The sequence below is a fragment of the Ranitomeya imitator genome, chromosome 1 (genome assembly GCF_032444005.1).
Source record: "Ranitomeya imitator isolate aRanImi1 chromosome 1, aRanImi1.pri, whole genome shotgun sequence".
In the NCBI taxonomy this organism is placed as follows: Eukaryota; Metazoa; Chordata; class Amphibia; order Anura; family Dendrobatidae; genus Ranitomeya; species Ranitomeya imitator.
In genome coordinates, this window is record NC_091282.1 from 758,680,788 (window position 1) to 758,708,611 (window position 27,824).

At 46.9% G+C, this 27,824-nt stretch overlaps 2 protein-coding genes across 2 annotated transcripts in view; one reads left to right on the forward strand and one right to left on the reverse strand.

The window, feature by feature from the left end:
* KLHDC2 (kelch domain containing 2) overlaps window positions 1-12,259 on the forward strand; it is a 44,276-nt gene extending 32,017 nt beyond the window's left edge. The window contains exons 10-13 of the mRNA XM_069735221.1: window positions 6,964-7,036; window positions 8,581-8,668; window positions 11,255-11,307; window positions 11,863-12,259. Coding sequence (XP_069591322.1) covers window positions 6,964-7,036; window positions 8,581-8,668; window positions 11,255-11,307; window positions 11,863-11,986 — 338 coding nt within the window. The 3' untranslated portion in view covers window positions 11,987-12,259. The remainder of the gene's footprint in view (window positions 1-6,963; window positions 7,037-8,580; window positions 8,669-11,254; window positions 11,308-11,862) is intronic.
* Window positions 12,254-27,824, reverse strand: part of NEMF (nuclear export mediator factor) — a 138,342-nt gene continuing 122,771 nt past the window's right edge. The window contains exons 27-33 of the mRNA XM_069735209.1: window positions 18,137-18,214; window positions 17,873-18,058; window positions 17,489-17,521; window positions 17,255-17,361; window positions 16,899-16,942; window positions 16,398-16,477; window positions 12,254-13,208 (exon numbers count right to left, since the gene is read on the reverse strand). Coding sequence (XP_069591310.1) covers window positions 13,131-13,208; window positions 16,398-16,477; window positions 16,899-16,942; window positions 17,255-17,361; window positions 17,489-17,521; window positions 17,873-18,058; window positions 18,137-18,214 — 606 coding nt within the window. The 3' untranslated portion in view covers window positions 12,254-13,130. The remainder of the gene's footprint in view (window positions 13,209-16,397; window positions 16,478-16,898; window positions 16,943-17,254; window positions 17,362-17,488; window positions 17,522-17,872; window positions 18,059-18,136; window positions 18,215-27,824) is intronic.

A 27,824-nucleotide genomic window follows, 5' to 3' on the forward strand; every position in this document is an offset into this window, starting at 1 on the left:
CCAAGCTCCTTGCCTACAGAGGTTAACAGTAACTTAGACCGTGATTTTTAATAAGCGGTAAATTACAATTTATTTACCCCTTTAAACACCAGACTTGTATTTAAGAGATTTCTCTATCGCCTCTCATTGGGGGACACAGGATCCATGGGTGTATGCTGCTGCCACTAGGAGGCTGAGACTATGCACAAAAAGTTAGCTCCTCCTCTGCAGTGTACACCCCACCGACTGGCATTATGCACTTCAGTTTAGCTTGGTGTCAGTAGGAGGTGGACACGGGTCCTTCATTAGACCCTTATCTACCTCAATGTGCGTCGTTTTCCGGAGGGATACAGGGTGAACAGTCACACCTGTAATTCCCACAATACGGACTATGAGTACGGCGTATACTGCCACTCCGTATCCTCATAGATCCCTCAGCAGGACCAAGATCCTAGCGCACAAGCGTGCTCAGAAGTTCGGTCTTGGCTCCGTCCCCCACCCACTCGCCCACTAGAGCCTGTCGGTTGTGGAGACGAGGACGTCCATCACAGCTCCCTGGACGTCTCATTCCTCCTCAGGTTAGTAACTGCGTGGGATGTTTGAGGTGAGTATTTTCCCCCATCCTATCCCATCCCAGATCTTCAAAGGGGGGCCTTTTTCAGTGGGTTTTATTGAGGGGATCTGCCTTTACATTAAGGGGTCCCTCTGGAGCTGCGCGGCTCAAAATTTTTTGTTTTATTCAGGGGATCTCGGGATACCTGGTTGCCCGTTACATGCGGGCAGCCGCACGGGTCGGGATCGCTTTGACGCGCGGCGGCCGCGCTTCTTCCTGTCTGCAGCCTGCTTCTTGCCCCTGCGGCCGCACTGCTCCGGCCGCTCTCAGCGGCTGCGATGCCATCTGTGGCTGCCGCGCCGCTTCTTACCTGCGGCGCACTGCTCCGGCGCCGCGATTTTTCGTCACCGGCCTCTAATTTAGGCCTCTGCTTCTGCCCGGGCCTACTTTGGGTGCTGTGACTCTGCCCACTTCCGTCTTGCAATCTTACAATCTCTCTCCCTGTCTCTGCCCACCGGCGTCATCTTGTGCTCCTGAGCGCACATCCAACTCCACAACCGCCGCTTGACTCAACACATCGCTGCTCCGCCCCTCCCAGAGCGCGCATTCTGGCGTCCCTCTCAGCGGTCAATCTGCGTTTCCCACTTTTCGGACAGCTTCCTCCACCTGGAATCCGTTTTCGCCTGCCATGAGTAGCTCTGTACTGCAGACTGAGACTCCCCTCTGCCCCCCTGTCCCCTAACCATCTGGCATTTTCTTCAGGGACCCCTTCAAAATGTCTTCCTCTAAGGGATACCGCTCTCGTCCTCCTCCTACTTCTTCCTCTTCTTCTTCTGCCTTAGTCAAATACTTTGCATGTTCGTCTTGTAACTGCAAACTTCCCTCAGGTCAGTCCTCTCCACTCAGTCAGGCCTGCAGCAACCCGATTGTGCCCACCGCCCAGGATCCCCCGGCTGCTCTTCTTAAGTGATACCCCCCACTCCAGGCTGGGCTTCCTCTGTCACAATCGGTAGCGGATCTAACTCTGGTGTCTCAAACTCTGGTTTCCGTGCTTGATCGATATTTTTTTTTTTTTTTTTCTTTCCCCTGCAGGCTCCCGCAGTTGCCAGCGGGTCGCAGGAGCCTCCGTCCGAGCCCTCCATTTTAAGCCGCAAAAGGTCCAGACAGGAACGCCGGTCTGAGTCCTCTTCTCGCTCCATCTCGCCACATGGTCCTTCTCTGCGGTCGGCTTCCTCCCCTGAGTCAGGCGAGGCGTTCTCTGATGCACCCTCGGAGGATATTTCGTAGCTGGATTTTAACCAAACCGCTAGAATGAAGGATATGGTTCATAATCTCATTGGAGCGATAAATCAAACCTGTGGCATCAAGCATAACTCTACGGAACCCGCAGATCAGGCGGTTTCGTTTAGACTGTCTAAACCACCTTACAAGTTCTTCGCTCCTCATCCTGAATTCAAGGAGATCATGAACAGAGAGAGAGAATCCGACCAGAAGTTTTCAGAGGGGAAAACTCCTTGGCGGTTTATATCCTTTTTTTTTTCTCCAGAATTTACCGCCAATTGGACGGTTTCTCCCTCGGTGGATCCCCCAGTTTCCAGGCTGTCCACCAACACGGTCCTTCCACTGTCCGGCAGAGCATCTCTGAAAGATTCTAACGATAGTCATAGAATCCTTTGCAAAGACAGCCTTTGAAGGGGCTGCAGCTACTCTATTCCTGGCTTTTGCTTCCACTTGGGTTTCAAAATCCATATCCAAATGGGCCAAACAACTCCGTCGGTGCATCCTGGACGGGGCTCCACCCGGACAGCTGGCGGAGCTTGCCAACCAGATTTCTCACACTGGTGAATACCTGGTATCCGCCCCCTGGAATGCCGCGTCTTGTGCGGCTCAGGCATCCAGCAATGCTGTTGCCATCCGCCGGACCGTTTGGCTCAAGGCCTGGCAGGCAGATTTGTCTTCTAAAAAATCTCTTACCAGCCTGCCTTTTCAAGGTTCACATCTCTTTGGTTCTAAGCTGGACCAAATCATTAATGACGCCACCGGGGGCACAAGTTCTCTTCTTCCCCAGGCTAAACCTCGTCGCCCTCCTCCTAGACGGCATTTTCGGCGCTTCGCGGCGTCAAACTCCTTTTCCCAGCAGCAACAGAGGCCACAGGCATGTCAAGAGAAGACGGTATCCTTTAGACCCACTCCTTCCAGGTGTTCTCGCTACTCCCAGGGTAGATCCTCCAAGTCCAGGACTGGAGGATCCACCTCGGCATGACTCTCGGCAAGACCCCAGCCCACTTCCCAGGCTGGGCGGCCGTCTCCTCTTCTTCAGGGACATCTGGATCTCCTCAGTAGAGGACGCATGGGTCAGGGAAGTTGTATCCTCAGGTTACAAAATAGTTTGTTTCTTCGAATCCCGACCTCCAAGAGACCCCGCTCTAGTTCCCGGTTTCTTTGCAGCCATCGCTTCTCTCAAAGCCGGGGTAATCGTTCCCGTCCCAGAAGAACGGTTCACAGGTATCTATTCAAATCTTTTTGTGGTACCGAAAAGACGGCAAGGTTCATCCCATTCTGGATCTCAAATTGCTGAACAAGAGAGTTCGTCTGAGTCACTTCAGGATGGAATCCCTTCGTTCAGTAATTGCTTCCGTGGAGGGTCAGGAATTTCTGTGTTCCATAGATATTCAGGACGCCTACCTCCACGTCCCGATATTCCCGGGACTTCACAGATTCCTACGCTTTGCGGTGCTCCAGGACCAATTTCAGTTCGTCGCCCTGCCATTCGGTCTCGCAACCGCTCCCAGGGTTTTCACGAAGATCATGGCGGCGCTGATAGCCATCTTGAGGGTCAGATGCCTGGTTCTGTTTCCGTACCTCGACGACATCCTCATCAAGGCTCCGTCCTCTTCTCAGGCTCACGAAAGTCTGTCCATCGTCCTCGACACCCTAGCCCATTTCGGGTGGCTGGTCAACCGGAAGAAGTTCTGCCTTATGCTACGTTCACATTTGCGCTGTTGGGCGCAGCGTCGTCGACGCAACCCAAAACGCATATACACAACGCAGCGTTTTGACGCATGCGTTGTCCTAAAATAGGAAAGTACAGGAAATGTGGTGCAGGGAAAACGCTATATGTAGCGTCAGGCGTGCCCTGTCTGGTGCGCCTAAATGACGCATGCGTCATACAACGCTTGACAACGCATACCGGCGCATGTCCATGCGCCCCCCCCCCATGTTAAAGATAGGGGCGTATGACGCATGCGTCGGTATCCGTCGACGACGCTGCTCCCTACAACGCAAATGTGAACGTAGCATTACTCCTTCTCAGCGCCTCGTTTTTCTGGGCATGCTCTTCGACACTCGTCAGACCAAAGTCTTCCTTCCCGAAGACAAGAGATCCATCCTTCAAAGGGACATACGCTTGCTCCAGGGTCCTCTGCTTCCCTCCTTCCGATCGTCCATCAAGGTTCTGGGGAGGATGGTAGCAACATTAGAGGCGATTCCCTTCGCCCAATTTCCCTCTCGACCTCTTCAGCAGGTCATCCTGTCACAGTGGGACAGGCCTGTCTTCTCCCTGGATCGTCCGATCCGACTCTCTCCCTGGGTCAAACGGTCACTCAACTGGTGGCTGACGTCACCTCTCCTCTCCCAGGGCAGGTCCTTCCTTCCAGTTCACTGGCAAGTGGTGACGACGGACACCAGCCTGCTCGGCTGGGGTGCGGTGTTTCGTCACCTGACTGTTCAGGGTCGTTGGTCGGCGCAGGAGTCTTCTCTGCCAATCAACGTCCTTGAGATTCAGGCCATCTTTCTCTCCCTTCGTCACTGGGAAAGGATTCTCGGGTCTACCTATCCGAATCCAGATGGACAATGCCACGTCGGTGGCATATGTCAACCATCAGGGGGGTACTCGGAGCTCCTTGGCCGAGGTATCCAAGATCCTCCTCTAGGCAGAGGCAACGGTTCCGGTGATATCCGCTGTGCATATCTCCGGCGTGGACAATTGGGCCACCGACTTCCTCAGCCACAAGGGTCTCACGGCAGGGGAATGGTCCTTGCATCAGGAGGTCTTCCATCAGATTTGTCTTCGATGGGGGACTCCGAACGTGGACCTCACGGCGTCCCGAATGAACAGGAAGGTTCCTTGGTTCGTCTCCAGGTCTCGTGACCCTCTTGCAGTGGGCGTTGACGCTCTGGCCATTCGTTGGTCGCAGTTCGTGCTGCCCTATTTGTTCCCACTCCTTCCCTTGCTTCCCAAGCTGTTGAAAAAGATCAAAGCGGAAGGGGTGGCGGTCATTCTGATCACCCCGGATTGGCCCAGGAGAGCTTGGTTTGCGGAGATCGTCAATCTTCTTGCAGACACCCCCTGGCGCCTTCCAGACAGGCTTGACCTGCTGTCTCAGGGTCCGATTTGCCACCCGAATTCTCGGTCGCTCAGTTTAACGGCGTGGCTGTTGAGACCGCAGTTCTAAGAGCGTCCGGCCTTTCGGACTGGGTGATTCACACCATGATCCAGGCTAGGAAGCCTTCGTCTTCCAGGATCAACTATCAGACCTGGAAGGCTTACTTCCTTTGATTAGAGTCCAACCACGTTTCACCTGTCCTTTTCCCTGCCTTCCATTTTGGCCTTCCTTAAGGCAGGACTGGATTTGGGCCTTGCTCTTAATTCCTTAAAGGGCTAGGTTTCTGCACTCTCTATCCTTTTTCAGAAGACGTTATCTTCTCGGCCACAGGTTAAAACCTTCTTTCAAGGAGTAGCTTATGCTGTCCCTCCGTACGGGGCCCCTGTGGATTCATGGGATTTAAACTTTGTGCTGGACGCTCTGAGGGGTTCCCCTTTGAGCCTCTCAGGGAGGTTTCCCTGTCGGTTCTATCTTGAAAGGTGGCCTTTCTTGTGGCCTTAACTTCTATCCGCCGCGTTTCCGAGTTGGCGGCCCTTTCTTGCCGACCTCCTTTCTTGGTTATCCACCAGGACAAGGTGGTCCTCAGGCCTCCGACTTCCTTCCAAAGGTGGTTTCCACCTTCCACCTCAACGAAGATATTGTTCTACCTTCCTTTTGTCCAGCTCCAACTCATCCTCTGGAGTGATCGTTGAACAAGCTGGACCTCGTCAGGGCAGTGAGGATCTACCTGGCTAGAACGGCTGCTTTCCGGAAGACTGATTCTCTTTTCGTCATTCCTGATGGCACGCTTAGAGGCCTGCCGGCTTCCAAGGCGACTATTGCTCGCTGGATCAGAACTGCAATTTTGGAGGCTTACCGGGTCAAGAACAGAGTGCCCCCTCCTTGGAAAAAGGCTCACTCTACCTGGGCAGTCGGCGCTTCCTGGGCGGTACCAAAGGGCTTCCGCCCTACAGCTTTGCAAAGCGGCAACCTGGTCTTCCATCCACACGTTCGCCAAATTTTACAAGGTCCATACCTACGCTTCGGCGGACGCCAGCCTAAGCAGAAGGATCTTGCAGGCGGCAGTGGTGAGTTCTGACCTGATGGAAGTATGTTTTTCCCACTCCAGGGACTGTTTTGGGATGTCCCATGGTTCCTGTGTCCCCCAATGAGAGGCGATAGAGAAAACAGGATTTTTGGTTGCTTACCGTAAAATCTGTTTCTCGGAGCCTCCATTGGGGGACACAGCACCATCCCATGTTTTTCAGTTTCTGTTCTGACTGTTCTCACGTTTACAGTTCTCATGTTTGTGGTTATGTTTCAACCTTAGGGTATGTGTCCACGTTCAGGCTTGCTTCAGGATTTGTTCAGGATTTTATGCAGGTAAAATCCTGACCAAATCTGCACCTGAGGTCACTGGCAGGTCACCTGCTGTGTTTTTGCGTGTTTTGCTCATTGTAACATGCTGCTTTCTGAAAAAATGCGCCGCATGTGCGTTTTTCGCGGCAAAAACGCATGCGTTTTTTCCTGCATAGTGGAGACAGGATTTCAATAAATCCCCTCCGCTATGCTGTAACATCTGGACGTTGCGTTTTTGACTCTGCGGAAAAACGCAGCGTAAAAAACGCAGCGTTTCCTGAACGTGGAAACATACCCTTATTTTTCTTTTACTGCTTTCTCACTAACTGAAGTGCATAACGCCAGTCGGTGGGGTGTACACTGCAGGGGAGGAGCTAACTTTTTTGTGCATAGTGTCAGCCTCCTAGTGGCAGCAGCATACACCCATGGTTCCTGTGTCCCCCAATGGAGGCTCCGAGAAACAGATTTTACGGTAAGCAACCAAAAATCCTGTTTTTGCACAAGTTCACAGCTCCTGCTTTGGTCATTCTGATCTAACACTTATAAAGTGTTACAAAAGTTAACCCTTGAGAAGCATGACAGCATCATCAACAAGAGTGCTTTTGCTGTGGGCATAGACTCTGCCAGCTAACCCTTCCATCCTCACCAGTAATGGTCTCTCTGTGGGTAGCTGTGGATCTGATGTGTATTATGTGGATCTGTTTTCAGGTGACACCTGGATTTACAGTATTAAAAGGAACGAGTGGATACCCTTCCATAGCTGCCATGCTGGTAAACCAAGGTGAGAAGCAGAGCAAAGGACATGTAGTTATAGTGGATAGGAAAGTGTTTTACTCTTTATGCAGGACCTCTAATAAGACTTGTGTAAGGTGGTAGTCACACTGATGCATGTCGTGCACCATGCCCGCTTACAGCCTATTGGCCACACCCATACTATCAGATATGACAGGCTGTCCTTGTGAAAGTATGTCACTGAGGAAGCCCAGTCCTCTTGTAAGACCCAACATGGAGCATAACAAAGGGTGGTGTGGCCATTAGGAAACTGGGAGTTTGGGCCAGAGATACCCCACAAACTGGCTGACTGCATTGCATTGACTGCAATGTGCTAACAGATGCCTAACGCATCGCAAACGTATGCCATTTTTGTCGGACGGACATCGAATGCTGCTTGCAGCGTTCAGGGTCCGTTCCTCGCTAGCGCAGATCAGGCATCTGCGCTAGCGGGATTGCTGAACGCAATCCCTTTTTGGACATTGCGTTAGCGCAATCCGTTTAGCGGATACGCTAAGGCAATGTGAACCTAGCCTTAACCCAAGTGTTGAATATCATCCCCAGAAAGTCCATGTGATGAGATGAAATGATCCATCCGAAATATTCCAGGGAATTTAGGGTTATATGAAGGCTGGATAGGTCATGCTCCTTGTTCAGGTTCTCATCAGAAGTTCATCCTGGTATGTGATATTTTGAGAATATGCAGCACCAGGACCTTGAAGAAGACCCTGTGATGTGAGTCCAAGGAGTAGGGAGACAATCTGGAGTTGAAAAGAATCTGCATCAAATCTAAGGAATTGCTGATGGGATTGTGGACATATGACAGAAATTTGTCTTTGTAGACAGCACCGACTGCAGAATATTGTGTGAAATCTCCAGACCCTATTGAAATGGTTCATTTTGTTTGAGATCTAGAATTGGCCTGACCGAACTGCACATGACTGAAGTTGGTGATTTACAGGAGGAAAGTAGTTCATTTTCTCCCTGTAGCTGCGCTGCCAGGCGCCTGGGCATCATTGTACAGCTATTTTCCTGTAGATTAACCCATATCTGTAGCTAAATGGAGCTTTCCAAGGTGACTGGTTCCCTTTAAATATTGAAATGCCCCCTTAATGTCTTAGGACATGGAGGCCACACTGTGTAAAATAAGTTATTAAAAAAAAAAAGCCTCTGCCAATCCAAATCATTACCAACCCACTGTTGGGTAAAAACTGTCTAATATATAGATATAATCCTTACAGCAGGGGTTCACATTTTAAAGTGCATTTTAATAGTCATAAAAAGAAATCTGGAAGCTCGACGTAGCTAAAAAGAAATGCTAGATTTATTTGAATATTGAATGAGAAATATTTAAACCACATGTATGAAAAATCCCCCAAAATGTGCTGCTTAGTCATGGGGGTAAGTGGCCCGGCCCTGAACAGGTTAAATGTATAGCCAGAGTTGCACAGAGATGGATGAGTGATGGGCATGGGTCTCCGGAGGTGAATCCCGCACCGATGACATATAGCACGTGCCATAGCTGTCTGGTAATATCCTGTGTGATGCTTGCAGGTTGTGGCATACGGCCTGTGCTAGTAAAGAGGGGGAGATATTTGTCTTCGGAGGATGTGCCAACAATCTACTCGCCCATCACAAAGCGGTAACTATTCATGTTTTTATTCTCGATTCATTCCCAGGTTTGAAGGAGATGATCGGTTTTCTTAGAATTTTTTTTCCTTAATGGGATAGACTATTTTTTTTTTTTTTGAATGTCCCCAGTGTGACTAGGGGTAATGAGTTGCTGGCACTAGTGGCCAGACATGCTCACTACAGCGCCATTCACACAGGTATATGTTGATTAGGATTGTGGGGGTCTCTGCATCCCCCATCATCTTTCCAGAGGGTGTAATGGGAAAATCTATTTTAGCTGATGGCCTTTGATGAAATGTCGCTTTTAAAAAGTCTGTAATTGCGTGTTACAAAGATAACCTTCCATTGCTGACAGCTCACTCCTCTGTTAATTTCTTAGGTGAATTTTAGCACAGAAGTGTTACTGCTTCATGTTCGTACAGAGGCCCTTTACTATAGCATAAATGATGTTTTATGATACTATTAATTATTCGGCCTCTCCCAATTCCCACACTTCAGAGGATGATCCTTGGGGGCGCAGAAGGGAGATCAGTGGTGAAATACCTGGGGGGGAAGCGAGCACCTGTAACAGCTTTCGGAAGCTCATAAATGTAAAGGTAGTTGGGAATGGCTTCCTACTCTAGTCCTTATACATAACATTTGGTAGACTTAGAGCAAGTTTTCATTCCTAGCAAACTTTTCCAATAAACCCCTATCTGGGATAACAGTTGTCTGAAGGAACTTCGTCACTTGGAGGGGGTTTGGGAACTGGAAAAGACCAGGTCTAAAATATGTACCAATTATGTACAGATGGGGATTGCTGTTCCTTTGAAACAATCTGTGTAATTCTGAGTTTTTGTTTTTTTTAAATATTTCCATCTAAGGCATGTTATGAGAACTCGGGGAAACTCTCTGTTCTCTACTAATGGGGTACTAGATTTTGTGCCAAATCTATTAAAGGATTGATCTCGCTAAAGTTCTGGGAGACCGCCATAGCCTCGGTTAACGATAGATGGGAGAAAGATGTGGGAAACCTTTCTATGGAGGCGAGGGTGCACAGATTATACAGGACCCCCCAAAGCTTTATGTAAGAGAGGCCTTAGAGGAGGAGATGTCTGTCAGATGCATGGGGGAGTGGACTTGATGCATGTTTTGGTCCTGTTCCAAATTGGCTGAATTGTAGGTTAATCCTGAAAAATTAATCATGGAAGTTTATGTCCTTCAAATTTCTCTCAATCCTTAAACATGTATTTTGGGTCCGGTTGGGTATGAGATCGGGTTAGATCCAGTCAAGCTGGCCATAACCAAACACAGGTAATACATACCTTGGTAATGTGTTTTTTTCATGAGACATGACGGCACCACGAGAGAGGGGATCTGCCCTTCAAGGACAGCAAACCATCAAGATAAAAGGGGTGACTCCTCTCTCCGCATCAGTTGTTTTACAGAGTACGAGAGGAACTCCGCCGGTTAGTGTACACATAAATAATACTTCCTATATGATTCTAATCACCAACACCCAAGGGATTGTATAACGCTAATAATGCACCAAACTAATGACATGATCAACAGGGTGGGAATACAAGGGTGCTGTCATGTCTCATGAAAAAACACATTACCAGGTATGTAATACCTGTGTTTTTCCATCATACATGACGGCACCACGAGAGGGTTACAGAGATTTGTATTCTCTTTAGGGAGGGATCACTGCTTGTAACATTCTTCGCCCAAATGTGAGATCAGAGGTAGCAGATAGGTCTAACCTATAATGTTTAAAAAATGTAGACTGAGAGGACCAAGTGGCCGCCCCATACTTCTCCCTTGCGCTCAGGTACCGACCAGGGAGAGGGGGAGAACCTGCATTTTTATGCTCGACAGGGAGGCCCCAAACCTCCGGGGAGACTTGCCCAGCCTGGGCACCAATGTGCCTTACGGGCTGCATGGCCACCTTATTTCAACAGGGGGGCACCATAATAGTGACCCCTGTGGACAGCAGGATTTTATGGCAACAGGGGGAACGCTACATGCTTCCCCAAGGCTTAATTTCTACCCGGGCATTGCCTCACGGGTTGTGGCCATGCGTCGCTCAGGGGGGACATGGAATACATGGCCCCCGAGGCGACTACTGGTACCTGGCGACGGAAGCAGCAGACTAGCGCCTGCCCCAACCCTTCCGACCCAGGCATCTTCTTCTGTTCTTCAGAAGTCTTCATCTTGAGGGTTCCCCATCAAGGACAAAAACCCAACTGATGTGGACAGAGGAGCTGCCCCTTTTATCTTGAAGATTTCCTGTCCTTGAAGGGCGGATCCCCTCTCTTGTGGTGCAGTCATGTATGATGGTAACATTTTTTCCAAGTCAGAAAATCCATAGCCAAACACTGATTAGCAAATCTCTCTTGATGGACAAAATAATGCGGTGTTTGAATAATACATTCTTGATTTGAATGGAAGGTATACATTAAGAGGGGAGCCACAACATTTGGGAAGCGATTGGATTAGATGCTCTATGGTGGTCTCAGAATGTGACTCTGTATACAGGACAGCACCAGTGGCGTTGTGTGTTGCAACTTTCCAGGATTCAGAGCTCATCATATCAAACTTTTTTCTCCTGTTACAGGCTCATAGTAACGCCGTTCTAGTGTTCTCTGTGCAACCACGGTCTCTACTTCGGTAAGTCCCTGTGCGGTTTATGGGGCGACCGGTCTAATCTGACACTTGGCATGGAGGAGATAGGTGCCAAGGCCATGAACAGTCCAGGGCACAGTACTCCTGGGTATTTGTCCGGTCCACACTGCAATGGTTGGTCTCCATGCCTGATCTCACGTTGGGCAGCAGAGTATGCTTGCTGATATAGAGCACGGTAATTTAAATGGTAGCATTGAAAATTACAACACATCTCCCCAAAAAAAACTGCTTAGCACTCACTGCGAGTCCAACCTACAGGATCCCCACGTGCTCGGCACATCCATGTCCTGTGGAGGTTGAGCATGGTCAGGACCGCTGAGAAATGCAACATGCGAGTGGCCAAGTAATGGAACATTGCTAATGCTGACTTATGTTTCTGTGAAAAATGACACAATTCCCAGGACAACCTCAATCTAAGATCCTTCTTGGCAGAGAAGTCGGGTCGGGGTGGGAGACCCCACAGCCTTTATGGTCTATGTTTGGACTTGTGTATTCTTCTAGGAGTAGTCTATTAACTTCATATCTACTTTCCTTCCTCAGACTTTCCCTAGAGACTGTGATTTCTCTTAAAGACATCTTGTCGGACTCACTGGATTGTCTCCCTAAGCACTTACTCCACTACGTGCATCAAAGGTTTGCAAGTGTGAACACATGTGGGTCCTGAAGAGCAGACCCCGCTGTTTATAAGTGGTTTTGTGTTTTAGGAATTTTTTTTTCCCCTGTTATATCTTATTTTAGTGTAAATATGTTTAATACTTGTGGAGAATTCACATTCTTGTTCATTATGTGGGAGCTGTTATTTTTGCTCCATTTCCTGCAGCCTTAAGGGGGCGCCATTCACTACTACTGTAATGTATAATTTGCCCCTTTTTAATTTTGGACTCCAATTAAAATGAGCCACTTCTGTTATTGGAAATAAAGAACCATCGAGTTAAAATGTCAGTTTTATTTCTAGCCAAATAATTTGCAAGCAGGAATAGGTTTCCAACATTTAAAATTACAGAAACATTACATTGTAATTACATTAGAATACTTTTCAAGCAAAAATTGTTTACAGGCAGATGGATGTGACAATGTTGGGGTGGGATTTTCTCTTCCATATCCTGACATTCATGGGCAGCAGCGTCCAAACTAGACAGAACTTAAGACAATAGATCTATCTGAGGCTCTTGTGTTGGGATCGGGAGCCTCGCAGCCGAACCATGAGTGACTGACATCCACAATACCTTACAATAACACAGGTCTCATATCCTGAACTAATGGCATCAGATGTGGCCATCATGAATTCAGCTGGCAACTGGGGTATAATTTGAGAGAGCAGCGACGTACAAGACTCTAGCTGTTATGCAAAATGATGAGCACAACCTGGTCCACTGGCCACAGCAGTAATCTGTGGCTGTAGGACGGGAGCCATACAGTCTCATACCAGACAACATTGGCTGCTCTTTTCACTCGTCAGCTTGCATGACATTATCATTACGGCAGGACACACACAACATCAGACGAGATCAGCTAATCACTAGAAGAGCCAAGTATGTTGTCAAGTAATGGGCAGTTCTCACGGATCCCAGCCTACAGGCACAGATTATTCCCGTTACCGAAGACCAAGGTTTTGCACATTGTTTTGGACCAATGCTCTTGTTTTATCTCCCAATTCAACAACAAGCCACATTTTTGAGGATTTGCTTCATCGTGGAAACGTGGACTGCTGAGAATCTGACCCCCAAATAGTCAACATTTGCACCTATTGATTTTGGGTGGGGTTGGAAATCATCTATAGCTCCACATTTACAAGTATGTAGAAATGATTATTTCTTCTTTGCATGTATCAGATTTGGTGCAGACACTTTCACTTTCCCCGGCATGTTTCTCGATAGGTCGGTGTCCTATGGAAACAATTGCATGGTAAAAAGGTGGATATGGCCATCATACAGCATCTACAGACATGGACAATTTTCTTGCTGCAAAATTGGCCAGTGGCTGTGGGGCTCACAATGTTCTATATTACTTTATGCCAGGAAACAAAATACAGCAACTTGCGTACTAGTGGGACGGATGGTGTCAGTCTGCCAGCTTTACTATAAGTTAAGCCATAAGTGGTAGAAATTCTAGCATCGGTATACTCCGGCTTATGACTGGAGTTCTGTTTCAGGCACACAGCCTGAAAGATTAAACAGGTCTGCGACTAAAAAGCTGTTTGATTATTTTCATCTAAATTCCATGTATTTTGGTGTGCTGAAAACGAAAAAAAATATTGAAAAAAATCCTGGACGTCAGGATTTGCCACAAAATGCAAAATTGTCTTCAAATTTAGTATATTTTTCTCAATTTTTGGTATTTTTATCTTAGGTTTTGAAAGTCAAAATTACTATTGCCGTAACTAATTCACATCAATGCATTGAAGATATACAATGCCAAAAAAATATAACTTTCAAAGAAAAGAACTTTCAGGGTGAGCTAATGAAACCAGCCTCAACATGTTGCAAGCTGAACGAGCAGGCTTTGACATGCCCGGGCTTGATTCAAATGTTTTATCTTGGTTCTCGCCTGTTCACACTTTTTCATCTCAGTTCGTGTTAGCTCGTCATATTCAACCGTGTTTCCCAAAATTAACATTATGGCTCAGCAAAAGTGTATTAATTCGCCTGACAGTTTGTTACATTTGTGGTGAATATCCTCAAAAAGAAGGGTGGTTTGCATTTAAAGAGGTTGTAGAGAAATTTTTAGGCAATAACAAAGACCCTGACTACAAAAAAATCGGACGAAGGCTGAAAGCATTTCAAGCTTTAGGTTGCCTGATGAGTTTGAAAGTGCATTTCCTCCATTCCCACCTTGACAACTTTCCTGAAAATCTGGGAGCTGTGAGTGAAGAGCAAGGTGAACGATTCCACCAGGACATTAAAGAGATGGAAAGAAGATACCAGGGAAAATGGAACATTACAATGATGGCTGACTACTGTTGGACACTTCAGAGAGACATTCCAGATGCTACTCAATGTACCAAGAGAAGCCTCACAGGGAAGAAGAATTGATTTTCGTGTGTGTTAGTGAGCTCATTGCAGTTGAAACATTTGTAATAAAAAATTAATGTTATGAGTCTTCATTTATTTTGAGGTATTATCTTATTTAACATAGTTACTTAAATTGTCAGAAAACGTGAGGTCGTTTTCTGATTCAGCGCATTTAAAAACATAAAAATTATGTGGAATAACCAAAACAGCTCTTGAAAAAAATTATTTTTTTGCAGACCTGTGTTATTAAAAGTCCTCCAGAGTGTTGTACATAACACCAGTCCTGATAGTGTTTAGGTATATTTACTAACTCGACCCAGAACGAACGCCACTTCTGCCCTCAGGTCTTGTCTAGTAGTGCAGCTTATTTCCATAGATGTGAATGAAGCTGGACTGCATTCTCTGGTGCAGGCTGTAGCCAGGTGAGCTGCTGTAATCTGCATTTTCACACACAAAATTTTTCTGGCCCTTTATATTTATTAAAATGCATTCATAGTGTATTTATTACCATTAACAGTCTCCAGGGGCTGTGCCTCACTAATCCACTTTCAGAAGACTATGAAAGTTTATATATCCTATTTAATTACCATACATACTCGAGTATAAGCCGAGATTTTCAGCCCATTTTTGGGGCTGAAAGTCCCCCTCTCTGCTCTCTTGAGGCATACCCAGGGGTCGGCAGGGGAGGGAGAGCGGGAGCTGTCTAATTATACTAACCTGCTCCTGGCACGGTCCCTGCACGTCTTTTCCCCGGCAGCTTCCTCCTGTACTGAGTGGTCACATGGCCATTATTGTAATGAGTGGTAACGGTGACCGCTCGCTACAGGAAGCTGTGCCTGCACAGCGCCAGGAGCAGGTGAGTATAATGGAGAGCGCTGCGTTGCACGATATTCACCTGTTCCTCGTTCCAGACGCCACCACTCTGTCTTCAGCAGTGACGCTCAGGTCAGAGGGTACGGTGACGTGGTTAGTGCGCACCCTCTGCCTGAACGTCAGTGCTGAAGATGGAGCGGCGCCGGAACGAAGTCAGGTGAATATTGAAAGTTCCGGGGCCTCAGCGCCGGAGAGGTGAGTATGTGATTTTTTTTTTTTTTTTTTTAATCGCAGCAACAGCAAATGGGGCAAGTGTCTGTATGGGGCCATAACGTTTGTGCAGCATTATATGGGGCAAGTGTCTTTATAGGGCCATAATCAGCATTTGTGCAGCATTATATTGGGCAAATGTGTCTATGGAGCATCTTATGGGGCCATTATTAACCTTTATGCAGAATTATATGGGGCATATTTTAATATGGAGCATCTTATGGGGCCCATCATAAACTGTATGGAGCATTATATGGGGCTCCTGATTCAATATGGATATTCAAAAACACAACCTACTGATGTCTCAATTAATTTTACTTTTATTAGTATCTATTTTTACTTTTGACATTTACTGCTGCATTTCCCACCCTAGGCTTATACTCGAGTCATTAAGTTTTCCCAGTTTCTTGTGGCAAAATTAGGGGGGTCGGCTTATACCCGAGTATATACGGTAAATGCCTTTGTAACCAAATGTCCATCCTGTTATTGGGCCCATTTTCTGATTTAACATTCAACCTTAAAGGGGTTGGGCTGGGACTGCAACTGACCACAGACCCGCTGGTGATTTATCACTGAAGCTCCCAGATCAGAACGAGGGTTCGAGTAATGTAAAAACCCAACGATCATTAACTCCCAATGTTGGTGGAAACCCTTTAGCATAGAAGCCACATGTGGATCAGGCTGGGGGTGCACGGAAGACTTTCTTCCAAGTGCACCTCCTGCTTGATTTGCATGTGACATCTATGCTCCATTTCTCATGATCGTTATCAGATCTGAAAGGTCTCCTACGAATGTAGATCTGTAATATCTTACTGCTATGTAGAGATAAAATATGTCCTCCTTCTGATGCTTTGGGGATTCATTAATAACTACATAGTGCGTGGCTTATTATATGTGGATAGTGATGTGTGTGGTGCGTTGGTTGTCGGAGGACGTGTAAGTCTATAAAGGAGCCACAGATGCTACATTGTAGGTTTATACCTTAACACTTCGCAGTAAATCCTTCTCTCGGCTGGAGGTTTCCTTGGAATGCATGAAACTGTTCAGGGCGGTTTTAGCAGCTGTGGAATACATAACATGTCAAAGCCTTTGCCACCGAAAACGGCGAAAACATCTGCAGAAAAGTCCAAGTATTTATATTCTATAATAACGCTGCACTTATTGCTTTTTATAACTCGTTATTAAAAGATGGAGCGAAAGCAACATCACGAGATATAACTGCCGGTGACTGATAAAGTCTCGTGCTCCTATACTGAAACTGCACAACTTAAAGGGCTATGCCATCTCCACTCCCCTTAGCATCAGCCATTGAGCGGAGCTGGCGATCACACGGTACCCCTTTCTGATATCTAAAGGGCACGTGTCCCAATAGTTGCAGTTTTGTGACCACAGCCTGTTGTAAATGCCCCTTACTCTGCATCCATATTTAATTTCATAACTATTGCCATTCTGCATCACTGCCACAAGTTAATTAGATTTTACCTTTTCCTTTCTTTTGTGTTCCTGGAGTTAATTTAACTTTGTACCTGAAGAAAGAAAATACAAAGTTGGGCTGGGAGACAATTTACACTGTAAATGTGATAAGATACTTGGGTAGTTGCAGCTTTCCTTAGGAAAACCATCTTTGTGCCAGGAGTGAGCAGTCACACTTGGAAAGGGATTGTCACTGATGAGACAACACCTTCATGTAAAGAAACATTTCCTTCCATGGTTAGTGAGATAGCTGCATAATTTGACAATTACGGGTTAAAACTACATTTAGGATTATTTACACACAAGACAAGTCTGATGCCGATGGAAAGTCATGGTAGAGTCGCCTAAAAGATTACTGATCTTACTTATAACTGGTCATGGCAGTGTACGGGGCGCAGACTGGCACAGAGAATAACAGGACGTCTTCTTGGTCTGGCTGCCCAGTCAAGGAATCCAAAAGATTTTCTGCTTCCTAAGACAAGACATAGTGATGAATGATCCTGTACAACTCCATTAGAAAAATCACCGACATGCGGGAATACAGGGAAATCGTGACAGCGAGTGTATTGCATGCACTTAGGCAGTCCGCAGACACATACCTCGGAGTCTGGAGCATCTGGATCTACATCATCCTAAAAATAAAGAATGAGACTTTATAAAAATAATATTCAATAATGTTCCTCTGATGGAGAGAAAAAAAACAAACAAATGAGGGTGATTATGGGAACGCTCCATCTACTACAAAGGCAATGATTCCCATTACACTGGGGAGTATATTATGCGGGATATATTCTTATGGTGGAAAACTGAGGAACTCTGAACACGTGAGGCACTGTTCACACTACTATATTGTAATTCAGAGCTGCATCCATGACACAACAGACACAGATGGCGTCAGATTATCCCACTTCTATACTTCGAGTCACATGTGACAGGCTCGGACAGCAGTGTGACCACCGCCTTAGTGACAGGACTGCCCACACCTTGTCATCCTGTTCTTCTAAGGTCACTTCTTGTAAGTCTTGAGTTAAGAAGACCTCAGCAGATCCAGGCCCCGACTTCTTCCCTGGGCCACCTTTCCCCTTCTGTGGTTGCTTCTTTACTGGTTCTTCCTTTGTTTTTCCTTTGTTTCCTTTCTTGCCCTTCTCTTCCTTGTTGGACCCTGCAGACTACAAAGCAGTGATGCTAAGACTTCCATCTTAGGAACGAGACCCCAATACAGGGCCGTGTCCCAAGCCGGTTCTTACCCCAAGCAACTGCATGATAAGTTCCCGATCTTCATCGTCCTGATCCTTGTACTTTTCCTTCATCTTCTTCATTTTACTCTGATGGTATAATAGAGGGATAGGAAGCAGTAAGACACCGATGATGTGTAAAAATGGCATCATCCACAGTCAGAATGGGCAAAGGAAATTCAATCGCCAACCCAAAGAGCTGCTTTGGGAAACATCAGCTCCTAAGGTGAAAGTGTGCAGGCAGACTAACCAAATTAATTGGACCTAAAAGTAGTTTAATGGCCTGGTGGCAAAGTGCACTTTACACATCAATAACGACCAAACTGCACAGACCACCATGTTGGCACAATGCGGGTCTCAAGCACAATCTATTTTCTCAGAAAGCCGCCTGGTTGATCATTGATCACAGAGCATCTGGTTCCTGCCAATCAGCTGATGGCCACTACAGGGGGAAGGAGTATTGCAAATATATTAGCAGGTCAAATATATAAAATATCACTTTTAATTGTTCGCATAAAGCAACATTCAGTAGCATAGATCTTAAAAGGCGAGTTAGGTAGTCCAGGTCAAATATTCAAGTATTTAACCCCTTTACCCCCAAGGGTGGTTTGCACGTTATGGACCGGGCCAATTTTTACAATTCTGACCACTGTCCCTTTATGAGGTTATAACTCTGGAACGCTTCAACGGATCCCACTGATTCTGACATTGTTTTCTCGTGACATATTGTACTTCATGATAGTGGTAAAATTTCTTTGATATTACCTGCGTTTATTTGTGAAAAAAACGAAAATATGGCGAAAATTTAGAAAATTTCGCAATTTTCCAACTTTGAATTTTTATGCAATTAAATCACAGAGATATGTCACACAAAATACTTAATAAGTAACATTTCCCACATGTCTACTTTACATCAGCACCGTTTTGGAACCAAAATTTTTTTTTGTTAGGGAGTTATAAGGGTTAAAAGTTGACCAGCAATTTCTCATTTTTACAACACCATTTTATTTTAGGGACCACATCTCATTTGAAGTCATTTTGAGGGGTCTATATGATAGAAAATACCCAAGTGTGACACCATTCTAAAAACTGCACCCCTCAAGGTTCTCAAAACCACATTCACGAAGTTTATTAACCCTTCAGGCGTTTCACAGGAATTTTTGGAATGTTTAAATAAAAATTAACATTTAACTTTTTTTCACAAAAAATTTACTTCAGCTCCAATTTGTTTTATTTTACCAAGGGTTACAGGAGAAAATGGACCCCAAACCTTGTTGTACAATTTGTCTTGAGTACGCCGATACCCCATATGTGGAGGTAAACCACTGTTTGGGCTCATGACAGAGCTTTGAAGCGAAGGAGTGCCATTTGACTTTTCAATGCAAAATTGACTGGAATTGAGATGGGACGCCATGTTGCGTTTGGAGAGCCACTGATGTGCCTAAACATTGAAACCCCCCACAAGTGACACCATTTTTGAAAGTAGACCCCCTAAGGAACTTATTTAGAGGTGTGGTGAGCACTTTGACCCACCAAGTGCTTCACAGAAGTTAATAATGCAGAACCGTAAAAAAAAAAAAATCATTTTTTTTCACAAAAATGTTTTCGCCCCCAATTTTTTATTTTCCCAATGGTAAGAGAAGAAATTGGAACCAAAAAGTTGTTGCACAATTTGTCCTGAGTACTCTGATACCCCATATGTGGGGGTAAACCACTGTTTGGGCACATGGGAGAGCTCGGAAGGGAAGGAGCGCCGTTTGACCTTTCAATGCAAAAATGACAGGAATTGAGATGGGACGCCATGTTGCGTTTGGAGAGCCACTGATGTGCCTAAACATTGAAACCCCCCACAAGTGACACCATTTTGGAAAGTAGACCCCCTAAGGAACTTATCTAGATGTGTGGTGAGCACTTTGATCCACCAAGAGCTTCACAGAAGTTTATAATGCAGAGCTGTAAAAATAAAACAAAAATTTTTTCCCACAAAAATTATTTTTTAGCCCCCAATTTTGTATTTTCCCGAGGGTAACAGGAGAAATTGGACCCCAAAAGTTGTTGTGCAATTTGTCCTGAGTGCGCGGATACCCCATATGTGGGGGGGAACCACCGTTTGGGCGCATGGGAGGGCTCGGAAGGGAAGGAGCGCCATTTGGAATACAGACTTAGATGGAATGGTCTGCAGGCGTCACATTGCGTTTGCAGAGCCCCTAATGTACCTAAACAGTAGAAACCCCCCACAAGTGACCCCATATTGGAAACTAGACCCCCCAAGGAACTTATCTAGATGTGTTGTGAGAACTTTGAGCCCCCAAGTGTTTCACTAGTTTATAACGCAGAGCCGTGAAAATAAAAAATCTTTTTTTTCCCACAAAAATTATTTTTTAGCCCCCAATTTTGTATTTTCCCAAGGGTAACAGGAGAAGTTGGACCCCAAAAGTTGTTGTCCAATTTGTCCTGAGTACGCTGATACCCCATATGTTGGGGTAAACTCCTGTTTGGGCACACGGGAGAGCTCGGAAGGGAAGGAGCACTGTTTTACTTTTTCAACGCAGAATTGGCTGGAATTGAGATCGGACGCCATGTCGCGTTTGGAGAGCCCCTGATGTGTCTAAACAGTGGAAACCCCCCAATTATAACTGAAACCCTAATCCAAACACACCCCTAACCCCAAATCCAACGGTAACCCTAACCACATCTCTAACCCAGACACACCCCTAATCCTAATCCCAACCGCAAATGTAATCCAAACCCTAACCCTAACTTTAGCCCCAACCCTAACTGTATATTTAACCCTAACTGTAGCCTTAACCCTAACCATAACCCTAGCCCCAACCCTAGCCCCAACCCTAGCCCTAGCCGTAACCCTAGCCCTAACCCTAATGGGAAAATGGAAATAAATACATTTTTTTAATTTTTTTATTTTTCCCTAACTAAAGGGGTGATGAAGGGGGGTTTGATTTACTTTTATAGCTGGTTTTTTAGCGGATTTTTATGATTGGCAGCCGTCACACACTGAAAGACGCTTTTTATTGCAAAAAATATTTTTTGCGTTACCACATTTTGAGAGCTATAATTTTTCCATATTTGAGTCCACAGAGTCATGTGAGGTCTTGTTTTTTGCGGGACGAGTTGACGTTTTTATTGGTTACATTTTCGGGCACGTGACATTTTTTGATCGCTTTTTATTCCGATTTTTGTGAGGCAGAATGACCAAAAACCAGCTATTCATGAATTTCTTTTGGGGGAGGCGTTTATACCGTTCCGGGTTTGGTAAAATTGATGAAGCAGTTTTATTCTTCGGGTCAGTACGATTACAGCGATACCTCATTTATATCATTTTTTTTAATGTTTTGGCGCTTTTATAAGATAAAAACTATTTTATAGAAAAAATAATTATTTTTGCATCGCTTTATTCTGAGGACTATAACTTTTTTATTTTTTTGCAGATGTTGCTGTATGGCGGCTCGTTTTTTGTGGGACAAGATGACACTTTCAGCGGTACCATGGTTATTTATATCCGTCTTTTTGATCGCGTGTTATTCCACTTTTTGTTCGGCGGTATGATAATAAAGCGTTGTTTTTTGCCTATTTTTTTTCTTCTTACGGTGTTTACTGAAGGGGTTAACTAGTGGGACAGTTTTATAGGTCGGGTCGTTACGGACGCGGCGATACTAAATATGTGTACTTTTATTGTTTTGTTTTTTTATTTAGATAAAGAAATGTATTTATGGGAATAATAATTTTTTTTTTTCATTATTTAGGATTTTTTTTTTTTTTCGATTTTTTTTTACACACTTGTAAAAAATTTTTTTTACTTTTTTACTTTGTCCCGGGGGGGACAATACAGATCGGTGATCTGACAGTTTGCATAGCACTCTGGCAGATCACTGATCTGTCTCAGAGCAGTACAGCGTTACCAAGTGCCTGCTCTGAGCAGAGCCACCTCCCTCCCTGCAGGACCCGGATCCGCGGCCATCTTGGATCCGGGATTTGCTGCTCCGGGGGTCTCAGGGAAGCCCGCAGGGAGCCCCTCCCTGCGCGATGCTTCCCTGCACCGCTGGCACATCGTGATCATGTTTGATCGCGGTGTGCCGGGGGTTAATGTGCCGGGGGCGGTCCGTGACCGCTCCTGGCACATAGTGCCGGATGTCAGCTGCGATAAGCAGCTGACACCCGGCCGCGCTACCCCCGTGAGCGCGGCCGATCGCCTATGACGTACTATTCCGTCCTTGGGAAGTAAAGCCCACCTTACATAGACGGAATAGTACGTCTAATGGCAGAAAGGGGTTAATACTAAAGTAATACTTGGAAAAAATTCTAAGGGAGACAGAAACGTTGCCTTTGAATCCCTTCCTACCAGCGAAGGGTTGGCACCCTAGGAGATTAGTTATAGCGCCCCTGCTCCACGTAGGCTGTCCATACCTGACCCTAGAAGGGCTTCCCTGGCCAAAAGCAGACATCACCACCCAATAAAGTGCTTTTGTGCGTTACAATGTCCACATCTGGAGAAGCTACTATAAGCATTCAATGAGAATTGTATGGCTGTCTATTTGTCCTTCGCCTCATTGGGGGGACACAAACCGTGGGTGTATGCTGCTGCCACTAGGAGGCTGACACTGATACAAAGAAAGTTAGCTCCTCCCCTGCAGTATACACCCTCCTGCTGGCTCTCAGCTAACCAGTTCTTGCTTAGTGTCCGTAGGAGGCACACGGACGGGTTTGCTATTCAGACCCAAAACTCTTTATTATTTTATTTTTACCTTTTACATTTTTTGATTTTACTTTTTACAACGGACGAAGGGGCGACGGATCCTTTCAAGGCTCCGATCTCCCTGAACAGGCGAGCACGGAGAGTGTCGCCTCTCCGTATCCTCTCCTGCAACGGGGGATGCCACGCCAGAGCTGATTCTAGGGGCGACGGGTCCCTTCAAGGGCACCGATCTCCCCTCAACCTGTACGGACGAGCACATGGAGTGTCGCCTCCATGTACCCTCTTCCCCAACCAGGCCTATTGCCGGACATTCAGCCCTGTCCCTTACTAGGTGATAACCCTTTGGATGTACAGAGGCCCACCTCGTGGCATCCGAGCAGCCCCCACTGCACCACCACTGTTGAAAGCGGATGGTATAAGGAGGCGGACGGTTCTTCTCCACCTCCCTAGCAAAGGGATGATGGATTGAGGGCTTCTCTTTATCCCTGCACCGTCCAAACAGCAGCGACAGCAGAGGATCTCTTCCACTTCTCTGACCTGCTGAACAGAGCTGCATATTCTGCCTTCTGGCAGCTTCCTTGGTAAGTACCGGAACTCGGCGGCTGGAGGGCTGTGCGCAATTGGCGGATTCCACCCTTTTTTTACAGTGGCGGGTCGGTTTTTCCTTTTTCCCGCTCTGCGCCGGCTTCAAAAATTTAGCCCCCGGCTTCAGGTTTGTGTAGGCCGCAACCCGGAGCCTCTGCCCATGCTAGGCCACGCTTCATGGCTCCGCCCTCCCTATTCAGGCACTTCTCCTTCAGGAGGAGAACTCTTGCAGCATATTCTCGGAGGCCATCTTCATCCTCCTGCCGCTTCCGGACACGAGCTGTAAACATCCAGAAGCGGCTGCTGCATTAAAACGGCGGTATTCAACGCTGACGGGGGACTCAGGTCCGAGTAGGGAGACACTGCTCCATCCCTCCCCCTGTACTCCTCCCCCCGCTCCTCCGGCAGCATAAAGGCTATGACCAGCAAGCATTAAAGGTACATGACCAGCATTCACTGGTCTTAAAGGGCCACTGTCACCCCCCTGCAGCCGTTATAAACTAAAAGAGCCACCTTGTGCAGCAGTAATGCTGCATTCCAACAAGGTGGCTCTTTTAGTTTTGTGTTCAGGTATTATTAAAATAAAGCGTTTTGAAACTCTGCAGAAATACCTGTCTTTGTCCACGGAGGCGGGTCTGAAGCCTCCTCTGTGAAGTGCCCAACAGCCGTCACTCACATCTTCTGGGGCGATGGTCGCCGCCCCCTGCACGCTGTTTTCTTTTCAAATCCAACGCCGGCGCTATGTAAATATTTGTGGGGCAGGCGCAGTAATCTCTGGCTGTCTGACGTCACAGCCAGGCTTGCAGACTGCGCCTGTGCTGGCAGTGCGGCCACCCACCTCGGGAATCCCTGCCCCGCAATGTGTTATGCATTATGCACAGTGCGGGGCTAGGATTCCTGGGAATGCGCACTGCATGTCTCAGACTCTCACCCACGTCCCCGCCTTCCAGCCTCTGGCTATTCAGCTGAGCTCATCCTGCCGCCTCCTCCTTCTGCTCATAGCAATCGCCGGGAAAGAAACAACCTACGAAACTTGCCTGCTAGCTAGCTGGAAGGCGGGGGGCGGGGGACGTGGGTGAGAGTTGGATTTGAAAAGAAAACAGCGCGCAGGGGGCGGCAACCATCGCCCCAGAAGATGTGAGTGACGGCTGTTGGGCACTTCACAGAGGAGGCTTCAGACCCGCCTCCGTGGACAAAGACAGGTATTTCTGCAGAGTTTCAAAACGCTTTATTTTAATAATACCTGAACACAAAACTAAAAGAGCCACCTTGTTAGAATGCAGCATTACTGCTGCACAAGGTGGCTCTTTTAGTTTATAACGGCTGCAGGGGGGTGACAATGGCCCTTTAAAGGCACATGACCAGCCCGAAGCTGGTCACCTTTCCCAGAGTACCAAGTTCAAATGAACTCAGGAGGATGCCGCCGATCCCAGTTGTTTTCTTCCCAGAGTACCTAGTTCCCCTGAAGGGGCTTCGTCACTGACGCAATCCATGGCTTCTTTGACCAAGAGATTGAATCCCTATGTGAACCCTCTGTGGTTTCAAGTGCTCGCAGGACCAATATAGATGGATCCTCCCCTACATGGGAGCCGTCGGCTAGCAGGGGCCACAAGTATTCTAGAAAAGGAACAAGACTCGGCATATGAATCGGAGGTTGCCTTGGGTCTGGACTTGCCAGAGCCTCAGAACAAGATGGATTCACCTATTTAGGCCATCAACCAATCTCTGTAGATTGACAAGGACTACGGTTCAGCTCTCGATCACACAGGGACCCTCAAAACGGAGACTAAAACTCCCTAGTAGTGCATTTGCCATTTTCCTGAACATCGAGCGTCCGGATAAGCGATTCACTGGCGAGCACCATGGCAGCACAGTGGAAAGCACTGGTGTTTTGCAGCATGGGAGTCCAGGGTTCCAGTCCCACCATGAGCATTTGCAAATGGGCTTGCTCTAGAAGCAGAAGCCTCTTCAAGCGCGGTACCCTTTTTCAGCAATATGCAAACACTGCGACATGAGATGCCATGTCTGGTCTGATTTTTTTTTTTTTTTTAAAGGCGACAGGTCCTTCAAATGACACCGATCTCCTCACACCATCATCAAACGAGCACATGGAGTGTCGCCTCCATGTATACTCTTCTACAGTCGGACCTAATGCCAACCCGGTACACCCGGGGACTTGATCTCCGTGGATGTACAGATGCCCTCCTTTTGACGTCCGAGCAGCCCCCCTCTGCATCGCCACTATCTAGCGTATGATGCAAGGAGGCGGACGATCCCTCTCCACTTCCCTGTTACGAGGATGGTTGATCGAGGTATTTCTGCACCGTTCAAAGACAGCACTGACTCAACAGATAGGTTTTTTTCCTTTCCTGCTGGATGCAGCTGCGCACCTTGTCATCTGGAAGCTTAACTCCTGTGGTATACCTACCAGTATCCCTACCCGATGGATCATTTAAAAAAAAAAAATACCACGGTCTGTCATACAATCTGACTTGTTCCGTCTTGCAGCCTCGAGTTCAGCGCTACCTTTCCTTAACCGCTGCACGGGTTGCTAGAGCAATGGTCTCCGGGTCGGAGACCTTAGCTACTTTGATTCAGAACAGTAACCTTTTCCCGGAGACAGTACAGCTGGCCAATCACATCTCTTGAGCGGGAGACTATGTGGTTCACGCCTCTTTGAATGTGGCTAGTTGCGCGGCGATGTCAGCAGTAAATGTCATTTTATTCAGAAGGGTTTTATGGCTCAGAGAACGGAAGCATACTCCGCTTTCAAAAACCTCTCAATTTCACTCCCTTACAGAGTGGTCACATCGCTGAGAAGTTGGAGGTGTTCCCCACGCAGCAACAAAGGATCGCAGGTGTCCTATAGACCCAACCAGCAGTGGAAGGGTTGTCCAGGACAGTCTAGATCTAAGGGATCTTGGTTCCAAAAAAAAAAAAAAAAAGGGACCCTAAAGTAAGACCGATCCTGGACCTCAAACTTCTAACAAGCTCCTCTCGACCATTACTTCAATGGAAAAAAGGTGGAGTTTTCTGGCATCCATCGACATTCGGGATGCTTACCTTCACATTCCTAATTTCCTCTCTTCAAAAATTCCTTCGCTTTTCCATTCGCAAACAGCATTTTCAGGTCACGACCTTGCCCTTCGGCCTTACTACCGCTCCCACAGTATTCACCATTATCACGGCGGCTGTCATGTCCCTCTCACACTTTGGGTGCATGGCCATCCTGCCCTATCTGGTCGACTTTCCAGCCGTTCTTCCAGGACTGCGCTGAGTCCGTCTATATATTCTTTGCTATACACTTCCTCACCTGGGCTGGCGGGTAGACTTAGACATTTCTTCCTCATTTCCAGCCCAGCAAATATCCTTTTAAGGATGATCCTGGACACCTCCAGAGGGTTGGTAATCCCCCCCTTAAGACAAGGCCGTGGCCCTTTAACAAGGAGCCCCCGCACTCGGTCACTCATCCTCTCATTCAGGGCCGGACTGGCCATCTGGCAAACGCCAGAAGGGCATGTCTGGTCGTGGGCTGCCTTGTCTGCTACATCGTTAAAAGAATCGGGTTCTCAACACAGGGCTGAATTTTAGCCCCAGTCCGTACCTGCCCTCATTCCATCTGATTTGCTATGAGGGTCCTGAGGATAAATGGTGACAATGGAAGCAGCTACCTTCGCTCCGCTTGTTTTTCTGCAGGTCAAACAGGTTCCAGAAGGTAGTCTCTGAGCTTCTTTCTCTTCTGGGGGGAGATCCTCTCTCCCGGTTCAATGGTTACTAGTGACTTCCATTACCAGTCTTCTGGGCTGAGGAGCGTCAGCACACTGCTCAAGGTCGCTGGTCATCTCGGGAATCCAGTCTCCCGATCAGTTTTCTGGGGATCCAAACGGTACCACTGCTCCTACAGCAGGTCCACTGCCTTCTGGCCAGATGTGGACATTGTAATGCACATAAGCACTTTATTTGGGTGGTGGTATCAGCATTTGGTGAGGGAAACCCTTCTAGGGTCAGGTAGGCACATACGTGGAGCAGGGGCGCCATAACAAATCCCCTAGGGTGCCAACCTCTGCTGGTAGGAAGGAATACTGAGGCAAAGTTTCTGTCTCCCTTAGAATTTTTTCTGAGTATTAAATAATTGAATATTTGACCTGGACTACCAAACTCGCCTTGTAAGATATATGCTATTGGATGTTGCTGTATGCCAAGTTATATTTTATGGGTTTTTGTTTTCTGTTGGTATAACCCCAATCTAGGCCCTCTACATCTTGTTGTTTTTTTCCAAGTCAAATCTATGGCGGCTGAAGACCCCCAGTGTCTCATAGTGGTGGTTATTTCTGAGCAGCCTGGTCATGCCAGCGGCTCGTGCCGCTTACACCTAAAGAACATCTCTAGAATCCGCCCTTTTCT